Source organism: Photinus pyralis, unplaced genomic scaffold (assembly GCF_008802855.1).
Source record: "Photinus pyralis isolate 1611_PpyrPB1 unplaced genomic scaffold, Ppyr1.3 Ppyr1.4_LG10, whole genome shotgun sequence".
NCBI lineage: Eukaryota > Metazoa > Arthropoda > Insecta > Coleoptera > Lampyridae > Photinus > Photinus pyralis.
In genome coordinates this window covers 13,251,635-13,271,165 of record NW_022170250.1, presented here as the reverse complement: position 1 = coordinate 13,271,165, position 19,531 = coordinate 13,251,635, and the positions used below count along the sequence as shown (strand labels likewise).

Genomic DNA, 19,531 nt, shown 5'->3' with positions numbered 1-19,531 from the left:
TTTTTCCGATTTGCCTTAGCGAACGTTTAAGAGGAGCGCTGTTTAGGCATTTTTGTAGTGTTTTGCCTTTTGAAGGTCTTCCACAGGCAATGTAGGTATTTTATAGACACTTATGGAACCTTTATCAGAGCTCTGTAGCCTTTCTAGGATTTGGAAGCATTTTCCAGAGTCTTCTGATTTCTAGAGCACTCTTTCTGCTTTTTCCAAATTCCCAACATTGCTCTCCAGAATCTTTTCCTAGCTTTTTGGGTTCTTTAAGTAAGGTACGCTCGAGAACAGACTGGCGCCTAAAGTATCGCATTTTTTTAGCTTCAGTGCGACTTTAATACCAAAGATGATCGGCGGAGAAAAATTTGAGTTATTGCAGTCATAATGGAAACGTGGCAATAGTGCTTTTTTAATTAAAAATTAAAATTTGGGGATTTAATTTTTTTTAAGTTGCCACCGCGTTAACGCCATTTTTAACCTAAACGAAAGTTTTGACAAGCTCCCAAAGTTATGATAATTTATTAATTTCGCTGTATAATAAACAATTAGCCAAAACGTATCGCGTAGAATTTATAATGCGACAGAAAATGCCCCCGTTTCGAAGAAAGAAGACTCACAAGAGTTTCCCGGTCAAGGTGTGCACTTTAGACGCCGAATTGGAGTTTAATTTGGAGGTAAGTTTCTCCCGAATTTGAACGTTATGTAATTACGTTTGTAGTGGCGGGCGACGGGGCGCGATCTCTTCGATCTGGTCTGTCGCACTATCGGACTACGAGAGACTTGGTACTTCGGCTTGCAGTACGAGGACTCGAAGGGATTCATTTCGTGGCTCAAGCTCGACAAGAAAGGTACCCGCTTGCTTCTGACCGAGCTCGTATGCAATCTTTTGTTATAGTACAGGATCAGAGCATACACAAGGATCCGCACAGTTGCACCTCGTTCATGTTTCTGGCGAAGTTTTATCCGGAAGAGGTCGCCGACGAGCTCGTCCAGGAAGTGACACAGCACTTATTCTTCCTGCAAGTTAAACAGGCGATTCTATCCATGGATATTTACTGCCCGCCCGAGGCGTCCGTGTTGCTCGCCAGTTACGCCGTTCAGGCCAAGTTCGGCGACTTTGACGAGGACACGTACAAACCGGGCATGCTAGCAAGCGAAGACCTACTGCCGCAACGCGTGATCGATCAGTACCAGATGACGCTCGACATGTGGGAGGAACGAATACGGGTCTGGTACGCCGATCACCGCGGTATGAGTCGCGACGAGGCCGAAATGGAGTACCTTAAGATCGCGCAGGACCTCGACATGTACGGCGTCAACTACTTCCCAATTACGGTAGGCGAGCACCGAGGGGTAGACCACTTTCATTCCGAAATTGGGTCTACCCCTTGGCGAGCGCGGTGTGTTTTGCGAAATTTGACCTTTTCCCTTTCAGAATAAAAAAGAGACTGATCTGTGGCTCGGCGTGACGGCTTTAGGTTTAAATATTTACGAAAAGGAAAACAAATTGCAGCCAAAGACGACCTTCACGTGGTCGGAAATTAGACACATTAGCTTCGATGATAAGAAATTTATAATTAAGCCCGTCGACAAGAACTCGCCGAATTTCGTTTTCTTTAGTCAAAAAGTTCGCATGAATAAATTGGTGAGTGGTCGCCGTTACGATCGTCCCCCTTAAACCGCCCCTCTTTCAGATATTAGATTTGTGCATGGGAAATCACGATCTCTTCATGCGAAGGCGGAAGCCCGACTCGATGGAGCTGCAGCAGATGAAGGCCGCCGCGAAGGAGGAGAAGCAGAGGCGGCAGGTGCAACGCAATCGGTTGGCGCGCGAGAAGCAGCTCAGGGAGGAGGCCGAACGGGAACGGGCCAATTTGGAACAGAGGCTGTTGCAGTACCAGGAGGAAATAAGACTCGCCAATGAAGCGCTGGTAGGCCATGGTTTTTCAATGTCTACCGCTACTGAACAATGCACAAAATTTGTATTCGCATATGGGGGGGGGGGGGGGGCGTCTAGAGGTGTGGGCACATTGTTCAACTAAAAATTTAATTTTTCACATAACAAGTTAATTCCTTTCGTTCCTTTCATTAGAGTACCGTGACGACTAGAACGTATGTTCCCCCCGCCCCCCCCCTCTCCATTTTCAAAAGGCACACGTATGTAAAAAGGTAAAAGGGGATATGTGGAAGTCTTCCCAAAAACTATAATGGGTTCTGATGGCTAAATGTTTTATGGGAGAAAGCGTACCACTGGGGTGGTCTGGGGGGTACAGAAAACCGACCAGTATATATGGTGGCTCTATTGCCATTCAAAAAAACCAGTGTATCCCCAGCACTCTCGTGGTAACCTTTGGGAAAAGGCAATTGAACTTCTGTTTCCTGGGAAGTTTTCCATACCCTCCAATACTGCGTTCTTCGTCGTATTTCGGGGAGAGGGGGGGAGATGTGGTAATCTTCCAAAAAACTATAATGACTTCTGAGGGCCACATGTTTTATGGGAGAAAGCATAGCAATGGGGGCTGGGGGGTAAAAGACCCCCCAGTATATACGGTGGCTCTATTGCCCTTTTAGAAAAAAACCGGCAGTGTATCCCTAGGTTTTTTTCTTCTAGCACTCGTGGTAACTTTTGGGAAAAGGTAATTGAACCTCAGTTTATCATACCCCACCCTCGGTACTGCGTTCTCTACCATATTTCTTGATAGAAGGGGGTATGCGGCAATCTTCCAAAAAACTTCGGGGAGGTATGGAATCCCCCCACCCTTCATAGCTATCAAAAAAGTAATATAGTCAAGTGCTCATTTGGGGTTACACTTTGGTGTAAAATTAAAATTGGAAAATTGTCAAGTTCCGAATGTATATTTTGCTGGTTAAAAGAGATCTAGAATAATTTAATACACCAGCAATGATATTCAAAAAAGATTCTAGTGATTCAAAAAAAATTGAGATTTTTTGATTATTCCTTGAATCTTTTTGAATTTTTTTAGTGTATTTTGAAAAAGAGAATTAATATGCTATACCGGCTGTTCTACTTAAAAAAAAATAGGTTAGGTTCGATACGTGACCGCGTATACTTATTCTGAAAACGGCAGATAATTCTACGATCACGATATAGAAACATTTGTAATAAACGCCCCTATAAAAATAGCATATTATATTCTCTGTTCAAGAATTAACACACTAGGGATATTCAAAAAAGACTAAAAAAATAAATGAAAGATTCAAGAAATTTAAACAAAAATTTCAAGAAATTTAAAAAAACATCAAATAATTGAAATAAAAAAATTTCAAAGCCGCCCGAGTCGAATATCCTAGCCCCTAGACTATTTTGAGAGGAAGGGGCACCTAAAAGACGCATGCCCAGGAGAAAGCAGTTCCTCGTAATTAGACATTTGGATAATTGAAAATAAATTGACAGGTCTGTCTGACGGTACGATAAACACCGTATCACCGCCACCTATGACGCTGAATTTTTTTGAATCGCCATTTTTCGATTTAACAATGGTGGCTCGGCTTACCCCCTAATAATACCAATAATAAGCAATTTCAATTTTTGCGAGCGACATCTAATGCATAAATCCATAAGCGTAATCTTCCGTACATGTTTACACTACTGCTCAATAGAGGGCGCTTTTAAGTATAACTAAATACAGTGACTTTATAGAGACAGTGGCGACAATCATGTGTAATTTTTGATTGGTTGTTAAAACCGGCAGCCATGTTGCATCCAGAATATTGTATTGTAGTGCCTATGTCTAATTTGAATATTCGATGCAACATGGCCGACCGCTACTAGACGCCCCCCTTAAGAGTTGAAATGTGTAACTTTACCGCACTCAAAATGCGAACGAAAAATAGAAATACTTCTTTATAGCGCCGATCCGAAGAAAGCGCCGATCTTCTCGCGGAGAAAAGTCGCGTGGCCGAAGAGGAGGCGATGCTTCTCAGCCAGAAAGCGTCGGAGGCCGAACAGGAAATCACGCGAATTCGTCTGAGCGCGTTGCGCACCGAGGAGGAGAAGGTGAATCTCGAGCGTAAAACGCGCGAGGCGGAGATGCTGACCGCTCGTCTCGTCGAGGAGTCGGAGAGGCGAGCCGCCGAAGCGAACAAGCTCAAGGACGAGCTGCTGCGCGCTCGCGCAGCCGAAAAGCAGGCGAAAGAGAAACTCCTCGACTTCCTCGGCCGCAACGCCTACTCGAACTCCGTCGCGGCTAGTCCAATCCAGTCGGTCACGAGTCTGTACTCGAGCCCGTTGAGTCCGCAGATGCACTCGGATCTGCTCGCGCTCGAACGCGAACCCAGTCCCGCGCCCGATCTCAACCTTAACATTAACCTCAATTCGTACGACCTCTTAGCGCACGGCGACGTAGATCAGCTCTCTCTCGAAATCGAAAAGGAAAGGTAAGTCGTCGACGGTCCTCACCTCCAATCACCCCCCTCTCTCTCTCTCTCTGTTCCGCCAGGGTCGACTACCTCGAAAAATCGAAACACCTCCAGAACCAGCTGCGCGAGCTCCGTTCCGAGATCGCCGTCCTAAAGGTCGGCGAGAAGCAGAGCGAGCTCGACCAGCTGCACGACGAGCAGGTGAAGCTCGGCGAGAACAAATACTCGACGCTGAGGAAGAGCAAGTCGGGCTCGACGAAATCGCGCGTCGCCTTCTTCGAGGAGTTATAGCTGCAGTTGTAGGCCTAGACGCAAGACCTGTAATGGTATTATGTAAATATGTAATCGTAACGCTTCCTCTAACCATAACACGGTAATTCCAATTCCGACTAAAAACGACATTTCGACGAGAGCTTAAGGATAATCGTTTAAACTATTTTCAGCTTGATAGGACAATAATTTTAGGTAGTTACAGAAGTGTATATTTTGTAATAAAAGAAAAGACTTGTATATATTTTTCTAAAATTGTCAAATATACGAAGCCACCGTTTCGTTTTTATACCCGATATTTTAGCGACGGGAGCCGCATTTGTTTTTCCTAGCTTGGAGCGTCAAGAGGCAAATTGCGAATTCGATCTGATGATGAGCCAAGAAGCTAAACAATGTTAAGGTAAGGCACTTTGTCATGTTCTCCTGATACATCTAATTTTCAGTTTAAGAAGACATAAATGGGACATACCTACGTATGAAGACCTATGCCTCTGAGGGATATCAGGATCACAGAATTTACCTTAATCATTAATGTTAATTCTTGTGCAGATTTGAGGAAAAATAAATAAATTTGGTACAAGGAGTTGTTATCATATTCTAAGACACAGAATCTGTTCTCCTGATTGTACCTATCCATCATTTACCCTGTGGACCTATACTTAGGAATCCTATTGGCCTGAGGTTAATCGGTAGTGACCTTGAAAAGGTCAAAGTGAAAGTGGAGTCACGTAGCCGCGCTAACCTTGGGATTAGGTCAACAATTGGTATTTTAAATTACATTCTCAAGGGCATACAAGGTTAATGGCCCCATTTTGAGGTGTCAAATTACATGTTCGAGGTCATCCAAGACTAAAGACCTCAATTGTGATGCCAAATTACAATTTCCAAGGTCGATGGCGGCACCATGCCTATGATTATTGTCTAGAGAATGTCCTGAAATTTCATTTTCCCATACACCAGTGCTCTAGAGGAGCTATTGTTTTGGGAGGAAATATCACCTGGGGGTCTGGAATACCCCCCAGCCAGCTGAGAGTGACCTTAGCAAAGTAGAACTTGATCATGCTATTTATTTTACTCCTATCGCATTTTCTTGATGGTAGTTTTTGGCAGTAATCGCATCTTCGTATTTCAGTGATACTTGCAATGGTAGTAAAACGTAATCATTCCATACTCTATTTATTTTACTCCTATCGCATTTTCTTGATGGTAGTTTTTGGCAAAACGTAATCGCATCTTCGTCTCCTGGGGGGTGTTCCATACTCCCCCGACCCCCCGGTGCTACTGGAATACCCCCAGCCAGCAGAGAGTGACCTTAGCAAAGTAGAACTTGCTCATTCTATTTATTTTACTCCTATCGCATTTTCTTGATGGTAGTCTTTGGCAAAACGTAATCGCATCTTCGTCTGCTGGGGGGTATTCCATACTCCCCCGACCCCCCGGTGCTACTGGAATACCCCTAGTCAGCAGATAGTGACCTTATAGCAAAGTAGAACTTGATCATTCTATTTATTTTACTCCTATCGCATTTTCTTGATGGTAGTTTTTGGCAAAACGTAATCGCATCTTCGTCTCCTGGGGGGTGTTCCATACTCCCCCGACCCCCCGGTGCTACTGGAATACCCCCAGCCAGCAGAGAGTGACCTTAGCAAAGTAGAACTTGCTCATTCTATTTATTTTACTCCTATCGCATTTTCTTGATGGTAGTCTTTGGCAAAACGTAATCGCATCTTCGCTTCCTGGGGGGTATTCCATACCCCCCAGACCCCCCGGTGCTACATTCTCTCCACAAATGTTTAAAACAGTCACCATGCCTATGATTATTGTCTAGATAATGTCCTAAAAATTTTTTGAAAAAATACCATACACGAGTGGGAGGTCGTAATAACACCGCGGGGTCTGGGCGAAACCTACCTATAGGCGGTAGAACGCACAAGGCATGAATTACGTTCTATTTTTTACCTTTTCACTTCTGTTTTCCTGATTTGCGCAGCTTCCTCTTCACAAAGCCTCTGCGGTTCAAGAGAGTAATTATAACGATTTGCTTAAATTTCTTTACGCTTACTTTCTTCGTACAAATATAAGTGGCGCCTGTATATCGTCAGGAGAGTAACTATTTATCTTCCTTTTAAGCAGTGCCTCAGGTATCAGGAGAGATGAAAGAGAGGACTGGCGTATGAGCTTGCAACCCCTTTTTTTCCTACATTTTAATTAAAACAATCTTTCTCTTGAACTCTGCAAGGGCATCGAGGATGTGATGAAGGTTTCTTACTCACTTACTGCTTTCCTGATACTTTCAATTTTCTTCAAAAATACCTGGGATATCAGAAGAGTCTACTTTAATAGTGGGAGCATTAGGTACTAACCATTCAGTTCTCCTGATACAAAGTCTTTCTTCGGAAACCGTTTGCTTCTGTTCTCCTGGTATTAATTTTTTTCTTTGCTGGAGCGATTTGTTTCCAATCTCCCTCGTGGGTTTTAATACATTTAAGATAACCGTCGCTTATCAGTCGACGTTATCAAATCAAAGTGCACTGTCTAATTAAAGTGTCCTTATCGCCGGAGAAGCTTGACAATGCTCAACAGCGACGCACTCATAACCTTCGCCTATTACTGCTCGTTGTTTTGTTTAACCTTCGTCGGTTACATACTGATCTTCGAGGAGAATCCCAACAAGGATCGGTACAAATCACCAGGTGAGTTTGCGACTTCGGCCAAAGCGCGCGCTTATCGCTTGTAGACTGGTATTACTTGTTGAAGAGGCTCCTGGCCATTCCCACCATAAACCAACTGAAACGGAAACTGCGCAAGGCCCAAACGGAGCAGCCCAAAAGGCTCAATTCCTCGGGAAAGGTAGGTGGGAGGTTGAGAGTGCCGGTGATTCGAGTTCTTGCAGAAGACCGACGCGCTGACCGTCTACGGGGTCGATCAAGATGGAAGCGCGTGCTTTGTCAAGGTGATTCTTCGCGAGCATCGCGTCGCCGAGGTCGCTCTGCTGCTCAGGTTGGGCGATGGGAAAAGCTACACGTTCCCGGACGAGCGCCAGGTGCGGGTTTGTAGCACGACCGGCGGCGGTCAGTGGAGGGCGGGCGGGCTTACGTTGTCGATTTTGGAACCGTTCCAAAGGATTAGGCTGACGTACTTTGGGTTTTTGAGGGTGTTTGAGAAGGGACTGCCTGGTGACGTGGAGGCTGTGAAGTTGAGCCTAATGTGAATTTGCCGCTGTTTTTGGGGTAGATGCTCTAGTGTGTGTTTCAGGTGGAACGGTGCCGATGAAGTGCTCCATTATCCGCAGGACGCCGACAGCGGGTTGCTCTCGGATGCACTTGCCAAGGAGCGTTGGCGCGATGGGAGTTGGATCGAGCTAATGTAAGTGGACGGTTTGAAGTTCGTGAATTAGCAAGAACCGTAGGGGGGACGAGAGGGGTTACGAGCAGTATGGGGCGTTTCAAGGCGCTTTCACTACCCCGACCGTGTCGAGCGATCTCCGTTTCCAAGGCTTTAGAAAGCGCCTTTGGGGCACCGCCGAGCATCTCAGTCTTCATCGCGACTTCACCATATTCGTCTCGGGCCGGGACGGCACCGCGTTCACCATCGGAGCCCGATCGTACAAGGCGGGGTGCGCCAGGTTGAAGTTCGGGACGCTCTTCGCCCGATCAACTGGAAGTCGCCCAATTACTCAACACGATATCAACCTGGAGTACGTGGGCGAGTACAGCACCCCCTCCAGCATTTCATTCCACGTGAAAGGTAACGACATTGTCTTATGGCGGTTGCTATGGGGTTTCGTTTTGCAGCCGGCGGCAGGACGTACAAGTGCATCGCGACGCTGATGCACCGGGATATGGTCACGATGGGTAGCGAGGGGTGGGAAACGAGGATGGTTCCCTGCAGGATCATCTTGGATGGAACCAGCGGAGTAGGACTGGTTTCGTTTTGGTACTCTCAACAAGGTAACCTCTTAAACGAAAATTAATCTTGTGCCCTGGACTTCTTTTGGAGTTCTTCGCAGTTGTCAATCTTCCCATTGCGTACTTAGGGCTTTAACAGCTAGCAAAAGTACTAATTATTCGCCTCGTATAAACAAGAGGAACTTGTTTTTATCGTAATTAACCACTCCAAGTGTAAACGTAATGATCGTTCTGTACCTTGGACCACAACGTTTTCGTGGTAAAATTTATTTAAACGTGAAAAGCCCGGCCGAGCTCTTCTCGGCGTTGACGGCGGTCCTCCATCTAGTGTACCCAGTGTCCCGGGTCTTCGGCATGTCCCGAACGTACAGAGAGAACAGCGACATCTGTCTTTGAAATAACGATGCAACAATCTCTGGACAAATTTCAGGTGGAGAACGCGACGCACCCGACTTCTTGCTGACCGAACCCAAACTCGATCGCGTCCCCAGCTTCGTCGCCGCCTTTGGAGAGCGCGAATGCGAGGTTGGAGCATTCGCCGGCGAAAAAGGGAAACTCCTAGCTTTGGCGTCCTCAATTATCTCCCCCAATGTGAGTCGCTTCCGGCGCTAAGCGGAGAACTGCACGTGTACTTTTTAGTTTGCCATTCCGCGCGGTTTCGTCGTACTGACCACGGCGTTTACGCACCATCTGAACCACAGCGAGAAGCTGAGTGAAGCCGTTGGAAACGTGAAGGACGTTTGCCTAGGGAACGCAGCTGGAGATCTCTCGCTGGCTTGTCAAAGGGTCGTTGAGCTTTTCTTAACCGAGCCCATCGCCGAGGACGTCGCTGGGGAAGTACTGGAGAAGCTGGGGGATGACCAAGGCACGTGGACCGTGTGCATCTCGGGTACGTTGCGTTTCGCAAGTCGCGCGAGTTTACTCAAAATTTCAGATGCGTCCGATGGGGCGTGCGGCATGGAGGTTCGGCCCGAGGGCGTTCTCCAAGCGGTGGCGACGTGCTGGAGTTCGATTTTTAACTACGCAAACGTGACCAACAGAAAACGGCAGGGGTTGGAGATATGCCCCAGCGCCGCTGTCGTGCTTTACCGCCTGGGGGACGTAGAAAAATCCGGAACGGTGACCAGTTGCGAACCTTCGAAGGTCATCATCAGAACATCACGGGACGAGATCGTTTTAGATCACACTTGGAAAGGGGAGTTAAGCCTGACCTCCCCAGCTTCTGAGAGCCTGCACGCTTTAAGTTTAGGACGTGCGGCCATTGAGATCGAAAAGGCCTTGGGGGAGTTTTGCCACCTTAACTGGGCGTACGTCAATGGCGTCTTCTACATAACTCAACTGATAACAATCGATCAAAGTCAGGAATGGACCGACGAAGAGCTTCTCCACGAATTCGACAGCCCTACAATTACAATGGGGGCGCAATCGACCTCGGCCAACATTTCCGAGCTTCTCCCCGGCGCCCTGACTCCACTCACCAACAGTATCGTGCTCAAAATTTTCGCCGACTACATCTACAGACCTTTTGGTCGAAACCTGATCGGATCGTCGCTGTTTCAGGCCAGAATCGCCACGGATTCGCTGATTGAAGAGGAAAACCTCGGAAAATTTGGCAGAATCTGGCACGTTGCCAAAACGCTCATCGGCACTACGGTCGACGTCAAACTCCCCGTGCGTCCACCTGTGGCGGACGGACTCTTGGCCATCGAAAACGAAATGGAGCGCATACGCGAAATGGGCAAAGTACACCTGCAGGTCTCGACCCAGGCCGTCGCCCAAACGAAAGCCCTGACGATTCTCACCGACCCGGACCCTAACTCTAAGCTATCCCTTCTGCTTCCGCTATCCGTTCACCAGGAGATCTCCGAGCTGATGGCCGGCCTCGCCGAAATAATCAACGAGTCGGGTCTCTACGCGGAGTTCGCCAGGGTGGAGCCCCGCGACGGAATGTCGTGGTTGAAGTGGAACTGCCCGTCGGTCAGCGAAACGCTAGAGGACCTCCCGGCCAGAGAGGTAGGTGGCACTTTGTCGACGGTTTAAGAAAGGTCTCGCTTTCAGTACGAGCTTCAAAATCGACGTGAGGATGGCGCCGTTCTAATCGAGATGCTCCAATTCTACTGCAAGCTTGCCAAGGCGCAACCGTCGTCGGCGAGGCGCACGAGGTCCTCGGCCAATTCGCGCTTGGTTCGGTTCTTCACGATGAAATGCAAGGAGTCGATCGTGACCAGGGAGCGAATGAGATTGGGCATCCTGAAGGGAATCGGGGAGATTCGTGCCGGGCTTCGGGCGCTGTCGCGAGAATTGGTGCGGCAGGGTAAAATACCCGAGGAGGATCTCATTTTCTATCTCTCTTGGTACGAGCTGAAACGGCTCGTGTTGAAGCAGGACGGAGCGGCTGTTCCAAGGTAGGTGAGCCGTTGTGACTCCGGCTGATCGCTTTATTTCAGGGCGATACGTCGAAAAGGTCTCTATCCCCTATGGGATAGAATCGTTTTGCCAACTACAACCCGTGGGACTCCCAAGGGAGTGGGGGACGCCAAGGGTAAGGTGATGAGGACGGGCGAATCGGTTTTCAATGGAGATGTCCACGGCAGAGCTTGCGTGGTTAGAGCAGTTCACGACATTCGACATCTAGAACAAGGTTTGGGGGGGATTCTACTGTAGTTTTCGCAAAATTGTAATTTTCAGGTGACGTTTTGATCACTTCGAGCGTCAATTTGAGTTGGTCCCCTTATTTTGCAATGCTATCCGGCCTGGTGACCGAAGCCAGTGGCGTACTCTCCTACGGTAAGTAACGTTGAACCCAGTGGCGGTACTTGAATTACGAATGCAATTCCTTTATCTCCCTCCCCGGCTGTTCTTTCTTTATATCTTTTTCGCGCTTTTGTTTTTCACTTCTTTGCGTCCTCTTCCCGCCTTCTTTAAGTTATCTGTTTTATGCTTTAACCCCCCCCCCCCCCTGCATGCCTCCGTCATTTACCTATTTGCATCTCTCAGGTCTACTTTACATGCCCTCTATGCCTTCCTCTTGTCCTTGTCCTCATTGTCTTTTCGATATCTCATTAATTAGTTTCTTTGGGAATCTTTTTTATATTTCCACCCTCCCCCCTCCCCGCATGAAATGATCTGCTTCAGTTTCACACCTACTTCATGCTTAGTTCCCTCTTTTACGGGGACATAGAGGTTCTTCAGAGCGCCTTCATGTTTCTTTCAAGTTTACTTTAGTCTTCTTTGCACTTACTCCCCTCGCCCCCCCCCCTCATTTTTTCTATTTGCACCGTTTTCCTTCGTTTCTCTTTCACGGCTCCGTCACGATATTTTTAGCGCATGTTTTAAGAATTAAAAAAAATGTGCCTATACCTTGAAGGTGTGCCACACGGCCATCAAATTTCGCTGTCTAAAAGGAGCCCCCCCCCCCCCACGAATTATTTTCCTGAGATGCTGTTTTTGAAAGTAAAACGTGCATAACTTTTACATATGACAACCAATTGGTCTCAGATTTTGCATACGCATGCCTTTAATGGTGCCAAGTTAAACTTTAGGAAAGGGGGGGGGGGCACATGTTCTACCCTTCATGGTCTTCTAGTGAAAGGTCTCATGGAAATAAATTATGGTTTGTACAAACCGACTGCGACTCTTTTTCGAGATCAGTGAGCGACGAGGCCTGAAGGGGGGGGGGGGGGGGGTTAAAAATAATCTTTTCTCTCATTGTATTCTAAGTAAAGGTCTCAACGAAAGGAACCGTTTTCTACCAACTACTTCCCTCCTTTCTGTCTTCTTATCATAGTACATAGAGGAGCGGAAGGGTGGGGGAGGGGGGAGTGGAACTAGTTTTATCCTTCATGGTACTCTAATGAAAGGTCTCAACGAAAGGAATTAATTTCTACCAACCATAGTCCTCTTCCTTGACCTCTTACCGTGATCGGGTATATTCCCTTATTCTTTTCTCCTATCCCTTTCCCTTTCCTTCCAGATCTTTTGCTACTTCTAGATCTCTTTTCACATTTTCCATCTTCAAGTCTTCTTCAGTAAGTTTCCGTCACTTTTTCCTGCATTTTGTGTCATTTCCGTCACGCCTGTTTTAAAACCTTCCTCACTTCCCCTTCATTTCCTTTTTGCATCTCTCTCGCGTCTTTTTTACAGTCGTTTCTGTCTTGCTCACACGTCTATGTCCCTTTTAGATTTCATTCGCGACTTCTTCTTTGGTACTTTTCCATTTTTTCTTGTGCTTCCCCTGTGCCCCCCCCCCCCTCTCTCCCCACAGCCATCTATTTCTACTTTATACCCATGCCTACATCGTACGTGTCTAGTTATTATGTTCGCTTCCTTACGGTAGTATAGAGATTTTTTAGATCTCCTGCACGTTTCGTGTCACTTTTTCTGTGGTATCCCCCCCCCCCTGCAATCTGCTTCACGATTCCGTTGGCTCCTTGACCTCTTGTGGCGACTCCTTTAAGTCTCGCGTTTTGTTAGATTCCTTCAACTGTTTCACATCTCCCTCATGCAATATTGACGTCCTCCTCGCTCTCCCTTTTCTCAATATTATTCCGGCTTCACTCCCTTCACCCCTCTCTTTATGGTTCCATCACTCCTATAACCTCTTGATTTTAGATAATTTCTTGGAACCCCTATAAGAGAGGGACTTCTTTCGCACCGTTTCAACTCTCATCTTATCGTGCCAATTTTAGGTGCGACACTCGCAAAGGATTTCGAAGTGCCCTGCGTCGTGGGAGTGGAGAATGCCACCTTGATCTTCGAAACGGGCGATATGGTACTTCTGTCCGGTAAAAATGGCACCGTTCAGCTTTCCAGCTGAGCCGTAAATTAAATAAATGGAATCGCGATGGGCTTGACTTATTTAAAACCTTTACTTCCTCTTCCTATTCAAAGGCAGAGTTTGGAAGGTCCTTTATAATATTAGGGGCGTTTTCCTATGGGGCACTCCAGAGGTTAAAGGGTTGTTCCACCCTGTGCATATAACCTGCGACGATGCAAACATTTTTGAGATATAACCATATTAATTGTAATCATTTTGGGGGTGAACGTAGCACCTGGGGAGTATTATGCAACTCCCCGCCCTCCCACTCGCACACACTCTCACAAGGAATCAATTACCTTCTTCCCGAAAACTACCCTTTTAGGATATGGTCATCGGTTCTTACTTTCGTCTTCTAATTTAATACAATCTCGAGATAAAAATGAAAAAAAAATGCTCTGGCAATGACAAAGAGCCTAGACAGTTTTGGAAAAAAGAGAGAAGGCGCATGAAAGCAAAAGATTAAGTTTCCATCACTCCCACTAATGGTATAAGCAGCTAAGAATAGTGACGTACACTTTATTACCACCTAATCCAAAACGTTAAGCAAACTACGAGCTAGTCCAAATCTAATTTTTTAAAGGACCCCTCCACTCCGAAGATGTCGCTCGCGTTCTTCGGCTTGCCGACTCTCTTCGACTCGTCCGCGATCTCTTTCTCGTCCGTAAGGAAATACTCCGCGCTCTCCGACATGTTTTTCTTGCTTCTCTCTGAAAGACGACCCGTTGAAGAATGCGAAGCCTTCGCCTCCTTACCGTATAATTCCGAGACGGTGCCGGCCTTTCCGTTGTAATCACTCGGGAGGATTTCTTGAGGAACGTGCGGGAAGAGCGAGTCGAGCGTTTCCGTGTGAAGGTAGAGCTAAAAATTGGGATTGGTTGGTTAATCGGGTCGGGTACGGGGGGGTTACCATGTCGATAAGCTCCTTCTTCATGAACGGTTTCATGAGCGCCATTAGTTTATCGATGAAGGGCACGACGTTAATGAAGTGGAGACCCTTCAGCCGTACAGGGAGGGCTTCCTGAAACGTACTTTAGCGCAATACTCTCAAAGGGCGCCACCAACCTGAAGATACATGAAGAACTTTTTCATCCCCATTATGTTTATCTTGGTCATGTGTCCCAAAGTCATACCGTTCATGTCCATGATAATGACCAAACCCTCGGAGGTACCGCCCTGCACCATCCAAAGCATTAGGGTCATATCAAAACTTCGGATTTGATCGTTGAAGTTGTACTTGCTCACGTCACTGTCGATGATTCGGCAGAAAATCACCCTGTATCCCTCCGGTGTGTACTTTGGCAGGGGAAGATAGGCTCTAGAAGAAGATTAGGGGGAAATTTCACCTACGGGGGAAAACTCACCCGACTTTGACGTCCTCCTGGAATTTGGCCGAGTTGGGATCTCTGCCCGCGAAGAATTCGGGGCAAAGAGCTTTAATGGTGTAGAAGGTGTCGATGGTGGTCTTCGTCTGCTCCATGCTGAAGTAGCAACTCTGCAGGAAGAGGATCAGCTGCAAATCTGCAAGGGGTGTCAGCTTGGGGTAACGCGCCGAGCGCTCTCACCCGAAATTTTGGGTAGATGGGGTTGCTTCTCCATCCATTCGCGTAGCGCCTTCATGTCTTCCTCGCGCAACTCCTTATTCTTCTGGTATTCACCTGCAACATCGGCGAGCTTCGGCGCCATCTCGCTAACATGTGCACCACACTATCGCCGCAATGGAACTGCCCGACATAAAAAAGACTTCCCATCGCGTGTCCCCACAATACTAACAAAAAATGATTATAATCAGTCACCATTCAGGAAGTCGTCTTGGAAGTATATTTACGAACACTAATGTGTTATTAAGCTCCTTGTTTTGTACCGAAGGTAATCAAACTATCGTATTTACGATGGTATTATGTAACACATTTTGGAAAAAAAAACTTCGTGCATGTGTAGGTAAATCGGGACATGGAAACCTTGAAATGTACCTACATCCGTTATTATTTAAACAATTAAAATTAAGTGTTATTTAGAATGACATAGTCATGTTGCAATAGCTAATTTCCTTGGGACCTGCACCTGTTGTGGATTTGCTAAGGGTTGAAAACTTTCGGACGTTCAACTGCGTTTAGGAAATTCTATACAGTATTTAATTTACTCAATAATTATGTAATTAGCGTAGGTACTTACAAACTACTTAATTATCCTATTGTAATTAGACTAACCGCAAATTCATTTTGAATTAAATTTAGGATTTCTCGGTTCTAAAAAGGTTAATCGATGAATACTCAATTCAAAAAGAAATAATAGATGATAGAAGCACCCCCCCCCCCCAACAGGTGCTACATTCTCCCCACACATATGAATCAATTACATTTTCCCAAAAACTACCATAACAGTTGCTCTTGGAATCAGATCATCGATTCTACCTCGCGCCCCCACCCCCCACCCGTAATTACGCCAATTACCACGTTTATAATCAAGAGAAATTCCATACACGAAAGCAAAAGGATAAATTACCGTTTCCCAAAATCTATCAAGACAGTTGCCTTTTGGGATTCATCAATTGTTCCTTTAGCTGGGGGGTATTCCATACCCCCCAGCCCCCCGGTGCTACATTATCCATCAAAATGTTCCGCCCCTACAATTTTCGTGTATGGGATATCTCTTAATTATTCACGTTCTAATCGTCGTAATCATTTTGGGGGAGAGCGCATGACCGGGGGGTCTGGGGGGTGTGGAATACCCCCCAGCACGCAGAAGGATCAATTACCGTTTCCCAAAATCTATCAAGACAGTTGCTTTTGGAATTCATCAATTGTTTCTTTAGCTGGGATACCCCCCAGACCCCCCGGTGCTACGTTATCCACCAAAATTAATACGAAAAAGTGTTTTCCCGAGAAATTTTGGTGCAGTCGATTTTTGGTAAAAAAGACACTGCCTTTTTTTGGCCCCAAAAAAAAATTGTCTCAGATCGACCGGGAAAAAATATTTTCTTATAGAATGTGGCCTGTAGAATCCATAATTTCAACCAGTTCCAAGATCGGACTACTAGATCAAAAGTTACAGCCCTTTAAATTTTTTTCGAAAATGGTTTTTTGCCCTTAACTTTTGATTGAGACGTCTAATCGAAAAAGTACGACTCGTTTTGGATTCTACGCACCAAAATTAATAAGAAAAAGTTTTTTTCCCGAGAAATTTTGGTGCAGTCGATTTTTGGTAAAAAAGGAAGGTTATACACTGCCTTTTTTTTGACCCCAAAAAAAATTGTCTCAGATCGACCGGGAAAAAATATTTTCTTATAGAATGTGGCCTGTAGAATCCATAATTTCAACCAGTTCCATGATCGGACTACTAGATCAAAAGTTACAGCCCTTTAAATTTTTTTCGAAAATGGTTTTTTGCCCTTAACTTTTGATTGAGACGTCTAATCGAAAAAGTACGACTCGTTTTGGATTCTACGCACCAAAATTAATAAGAAAAAGTTTTTTTCCCGAGAAATTTTGGTGCAGTCGATTTTTGGTAAAAAAGGAAGGTTATACACTGCCTTTTTTTTGACCCCAAAAAAAATTGTCTCACATCGACCGGAAGAAAATAATTTCTTATAAAATGTGGCCTATAGAATTCATAATTTCAAACAGTTCCAAGATCGGGCTACTAGATCAAAAGTTACAGCCCTTTGAATTTTTTTTCGAAATTGGTTTTTTGCCCATAACTTTTGATTGGGACGTCTAATCGAAAAAGTACGACTTTCGTGTATGGGATATCTCGTAATTATAAATATACTAATGGCAACAACGGAGAACCGAGGGGAGGGGGGGGGGGATGGAATAACCCTTGTGGGATATCGTTATCTATTTTCCCCATGGGCATTTTCATTAATTAAAAGTTAAGAGAAGAAAAAGTATAAGGGTAATTCAGAGCAAAACAGATTCAATTAACGCAAAAGATTAAAGCAGACCAAGAGAAATTAAGAAAAGAAATTAAAGAAAATTGATTAAAAGCGTAAATTAGCTAGGAATTGGAATAAAAATTAAAAACCCACGCAACGAACATTAACCAAGACCATACAATGTTGGAAATGCGAGAAGTAGTTGGAAATTTCCGAGAGCGAATAAATGCTGTAGTCGGTGTATTAGAAAAGGGAGTGAAGAATAATGATAATCGGAAAATTAAGAAATCAATGAAAAGGATCAAGAAAAATGACTCGTGGAATCCCCGCAGTTACTTATAACGCCGACCACATGCTATGTACATCAAAAACCGAAAAAGTTTGATGGTAAGATCCAAACCATCAGTTTTTTTTTCATTTATGAACAGTCAATAACAAAGCCGTCGGCCATTTCCTGTACAGGCACCGTTGACTAATCTATTTCGTTCCATTGAGTAGTTCCATTGCGCTTTCAGTTTTATTACCGTTAATAATAACTAAAAAAGAGATCACCTTGATTTTATTTTGGCCTTATTCAAAGACAACTGTTTGAATTACGTTGAAAACGGGATACCTACAATTTTTTGAAAAGTGCATAGCTTCCAATGAGAATTCAGGGTTTCTGAAGTGTTAACCACAAGCTTTGAAGCAAATCTTTTTCCTCCAACTCCGAACAGTGTCGTACTTCTTCTAGTAACGTTCAATTTTTTTACTTCAAGCTTCACTTGAACCTTTAACCTAAAGCTTAAAACTTTGCCCCCCCCCCCCAAAAACTGCAAATTTCTGAACATTCGACCCCGAATTTGGAGAATTACTAAATTCTGACCTCCAATTCCAAGTTTTGAACGTGATTAGGAACCCCTTGTTTTTCCAACTTCCAAAGGCTCATTTTCGATTGTAAAATTTCGAAATTTATAGGTGTAAGTTGGGGAACACCCTGTATATTCGAATTAGTAATTTGTTTTTAAAATGATGCAACATGCACATGATTTAATTTACTCATATAATTATTTGTTTAAAATAAGCGTAAATAATAATGTTTAATTTCAGACTTCCGCCGCTTCCAAGGGGTATAAAAGGCACACCGACGATTACGTCGGTCGTAAACAGCTCGACGATGAAGCTCTTCTCCCTGTGCCTCCTGCTCGTGGTCCTCGCCGCCTGCCTTACGGTAACAATCGGCCGATATACGCTCAAGGTGCTACATGGATTTTGTTTAGGTCGAGATCGAGGGTCTGAACTTCCCGATGGGCGTGCAGAAGCCGCTTCACGCTAGCCCTCAAGGGATGGCACGCGGGGCTGTCGGTCCCGAAGGGGTGGCTTGCTGTGAGTATCTAAGTGTACGTTTGCTATCTCATCTTCGGAGTCTTTGCAGCGTCAACCACCGCAGCTCCATCTGGATGATTGTAGAACGACCCCCTGCAGAACTTAAGAGAAATGCACCATGTAACTGCACTTTAAAATAAAAGATTTTGGAAGTATCTTGTTCTTTTAGTGTCTCCTACCCTCATGTTCTCCTACTTTATCAGCGTCCTGTCTTTTTGGTAGGTATCCTAGTGTCTCCTTGTCCTTGATTTCTCCTGGTTTCTTCAATTCCTAATCCCCAGCGTTTTGGCTTCCTAATACCCTCGTTAACTTCCCAGATTCATGTGTTACCCATTTCTTTTTTTGTCCCCACCAATTTTTCAATTTAGTCTCCTGATCTCCCAGTGCTATTCGGAATGACCTTAAAGAGAAGGCATTTACGAACGTATAGTATCGGGAGTCTGGGGGTATGGAATACCCCCCAGCCGCACCATTGTAGGGAACAAAAATTTTGATAGTACAAAACGAAGTGTTGCATATTTGTTTTTGGGGTGGTATGACGATCCCCCAGTCCACCCGTTACTACTTTCTCCCCCAACAAGATTTAGAACCCTCTCCACGTCGGAATGATCCTAAAAAGAAGAAACTTACGAACGTAGTACCGGGGGGTTTGACGGGTATGTTGGATATTTGTTGCTGGGGTAATATGCCTGGGGGGGGGGGGGGTATTGGTATTCTATACCCCCCAAATTCCCTGGTGGTATATTCTCCCCACCACTATTTAAAACCCTCCCCACTTCAGAACGATCTCAAATAAAACAAACTTACGAATGTAGTACCGGGGGGTTTGATGGGTATGTTGGATATTTGTTGCTGGAGTAATATGGCTGGGGGGTATTCCATACCCCCCAGACCCCCCGGTGGTACGTTCACCCTCAACAAGATTTA

At 45.3% G+C, this 19,531-nt stretch overlaps 3 protein-coding genes across 6 annotated transcripts; 2 read left to right on the top strand and 1 right to left on the bottom strand.

The window, feature by feature from the left end:
- The first annotated feature begins 437 nt into the window (after positions 1–437).
- On the top strand, positions 438–5,221 carry LOC116161722 (merlin). Its single transcript, XM_031475177.1, has 8 exons — positions 438–662; positions 707–836; positions 884–1,323; positions 1,424–1,633; positions 1,683–1,919; positions 3,860–4,386; positions 4,449–5,038; positions 5,082–5,221. Exons 1-7 carry the CDS (start codon positions 564–566, stop codon positions 4,657–4,659), a joined length of 1,854 nt encoding a protein of 617 aa, XP_031331037.1. The 5' UTR covers positions 438–563; the 3' UTR covers positions 4,660–5,038; positions 5,082–5,221.
- Positions 5,222–7,109: 1,888 nt separating this feature from the next.
- On the top strand, positions 7,110–18,759 carry LOC116161707. 4 transcript variants are annotated; one of them, XR_004143420.1, is made up of 15 exons: positions 7,117–7,331; positions 7,376–7,488; positions 7,532–7,845; positions 7,894–8,004; positions 8,048–8,385; positions 8,433–8,588; positions 8,977–9,137; positions 9,186–9,435; positions 9,481–10,559; positions 10,605–10,951; positions 10,994–11,187; positions 11,235–11,333; positions 18,329–18,449; positions 18,499–18,604; positions 18,654–18,759. XR_004143420.1 is itself a non-coding variant. In XM_031475155.1 (13 exons), exons 1-13 carry the CDS (start codon positions 7,211–7,213, stop codon positions 13,360–13,362), a joined length of 3,408 nt encoding a protein of 1,135 aa, XP_031331015.1. In that variant the 5' UTR covers positions 7,110–7,210; the 3' UTR covers positions 13,363–13,393. The 4 variants fall into 4 exon arrangements, 3 of the variants coding, with proteins under 3 accessions (XP_031331015.1, XP_031331016.1, XP_031331014.1); XM_031475155.1 differs by lacking the exons at positions 18,329–18,449; positions 18,499–18,604; positions 18,654–18,759 and adding an exon at positions 13,235–13,393 and having other exon boundaries at positions 7,110–7,331; positions 7,535–7,845; XM_031475156.1 differs by lacking the exons at positions 18,329–18,449; positions 18,499–18,604; positions 18,654–18,759 and adding an exon at positions 13,158–13,323 and having other exon boundaries at positions 7,111–7,331.
- On the bottom strand, positions 13,862–15,104 carry LOC116161708 (alpha-tocopherol transfer protein-like). The gene is made up of 6 exons (XM_031475157.1): positions 14,928–15,104; positions 14,727–14,883; positions 14,428–14,680; positions 14,273–14,383; positions 14,118–14,223; positions 13,862–14,072 (listed from the first exon to the last, which is right to left on the bottom strand). Exons 1-6 carry the CDS (start codon positions 15,046–15,048, stop codon positions 13,921–13,923), a joined length of 900 nt encoding a protein of 299 aa, XP_031331017.1. The 5' UTR covers positions 15,049–15,104; the 3' UTR covers positions 13,862–13,920.
- Positions 18,760–19,531: the final 772 nt, after the last annotated feature.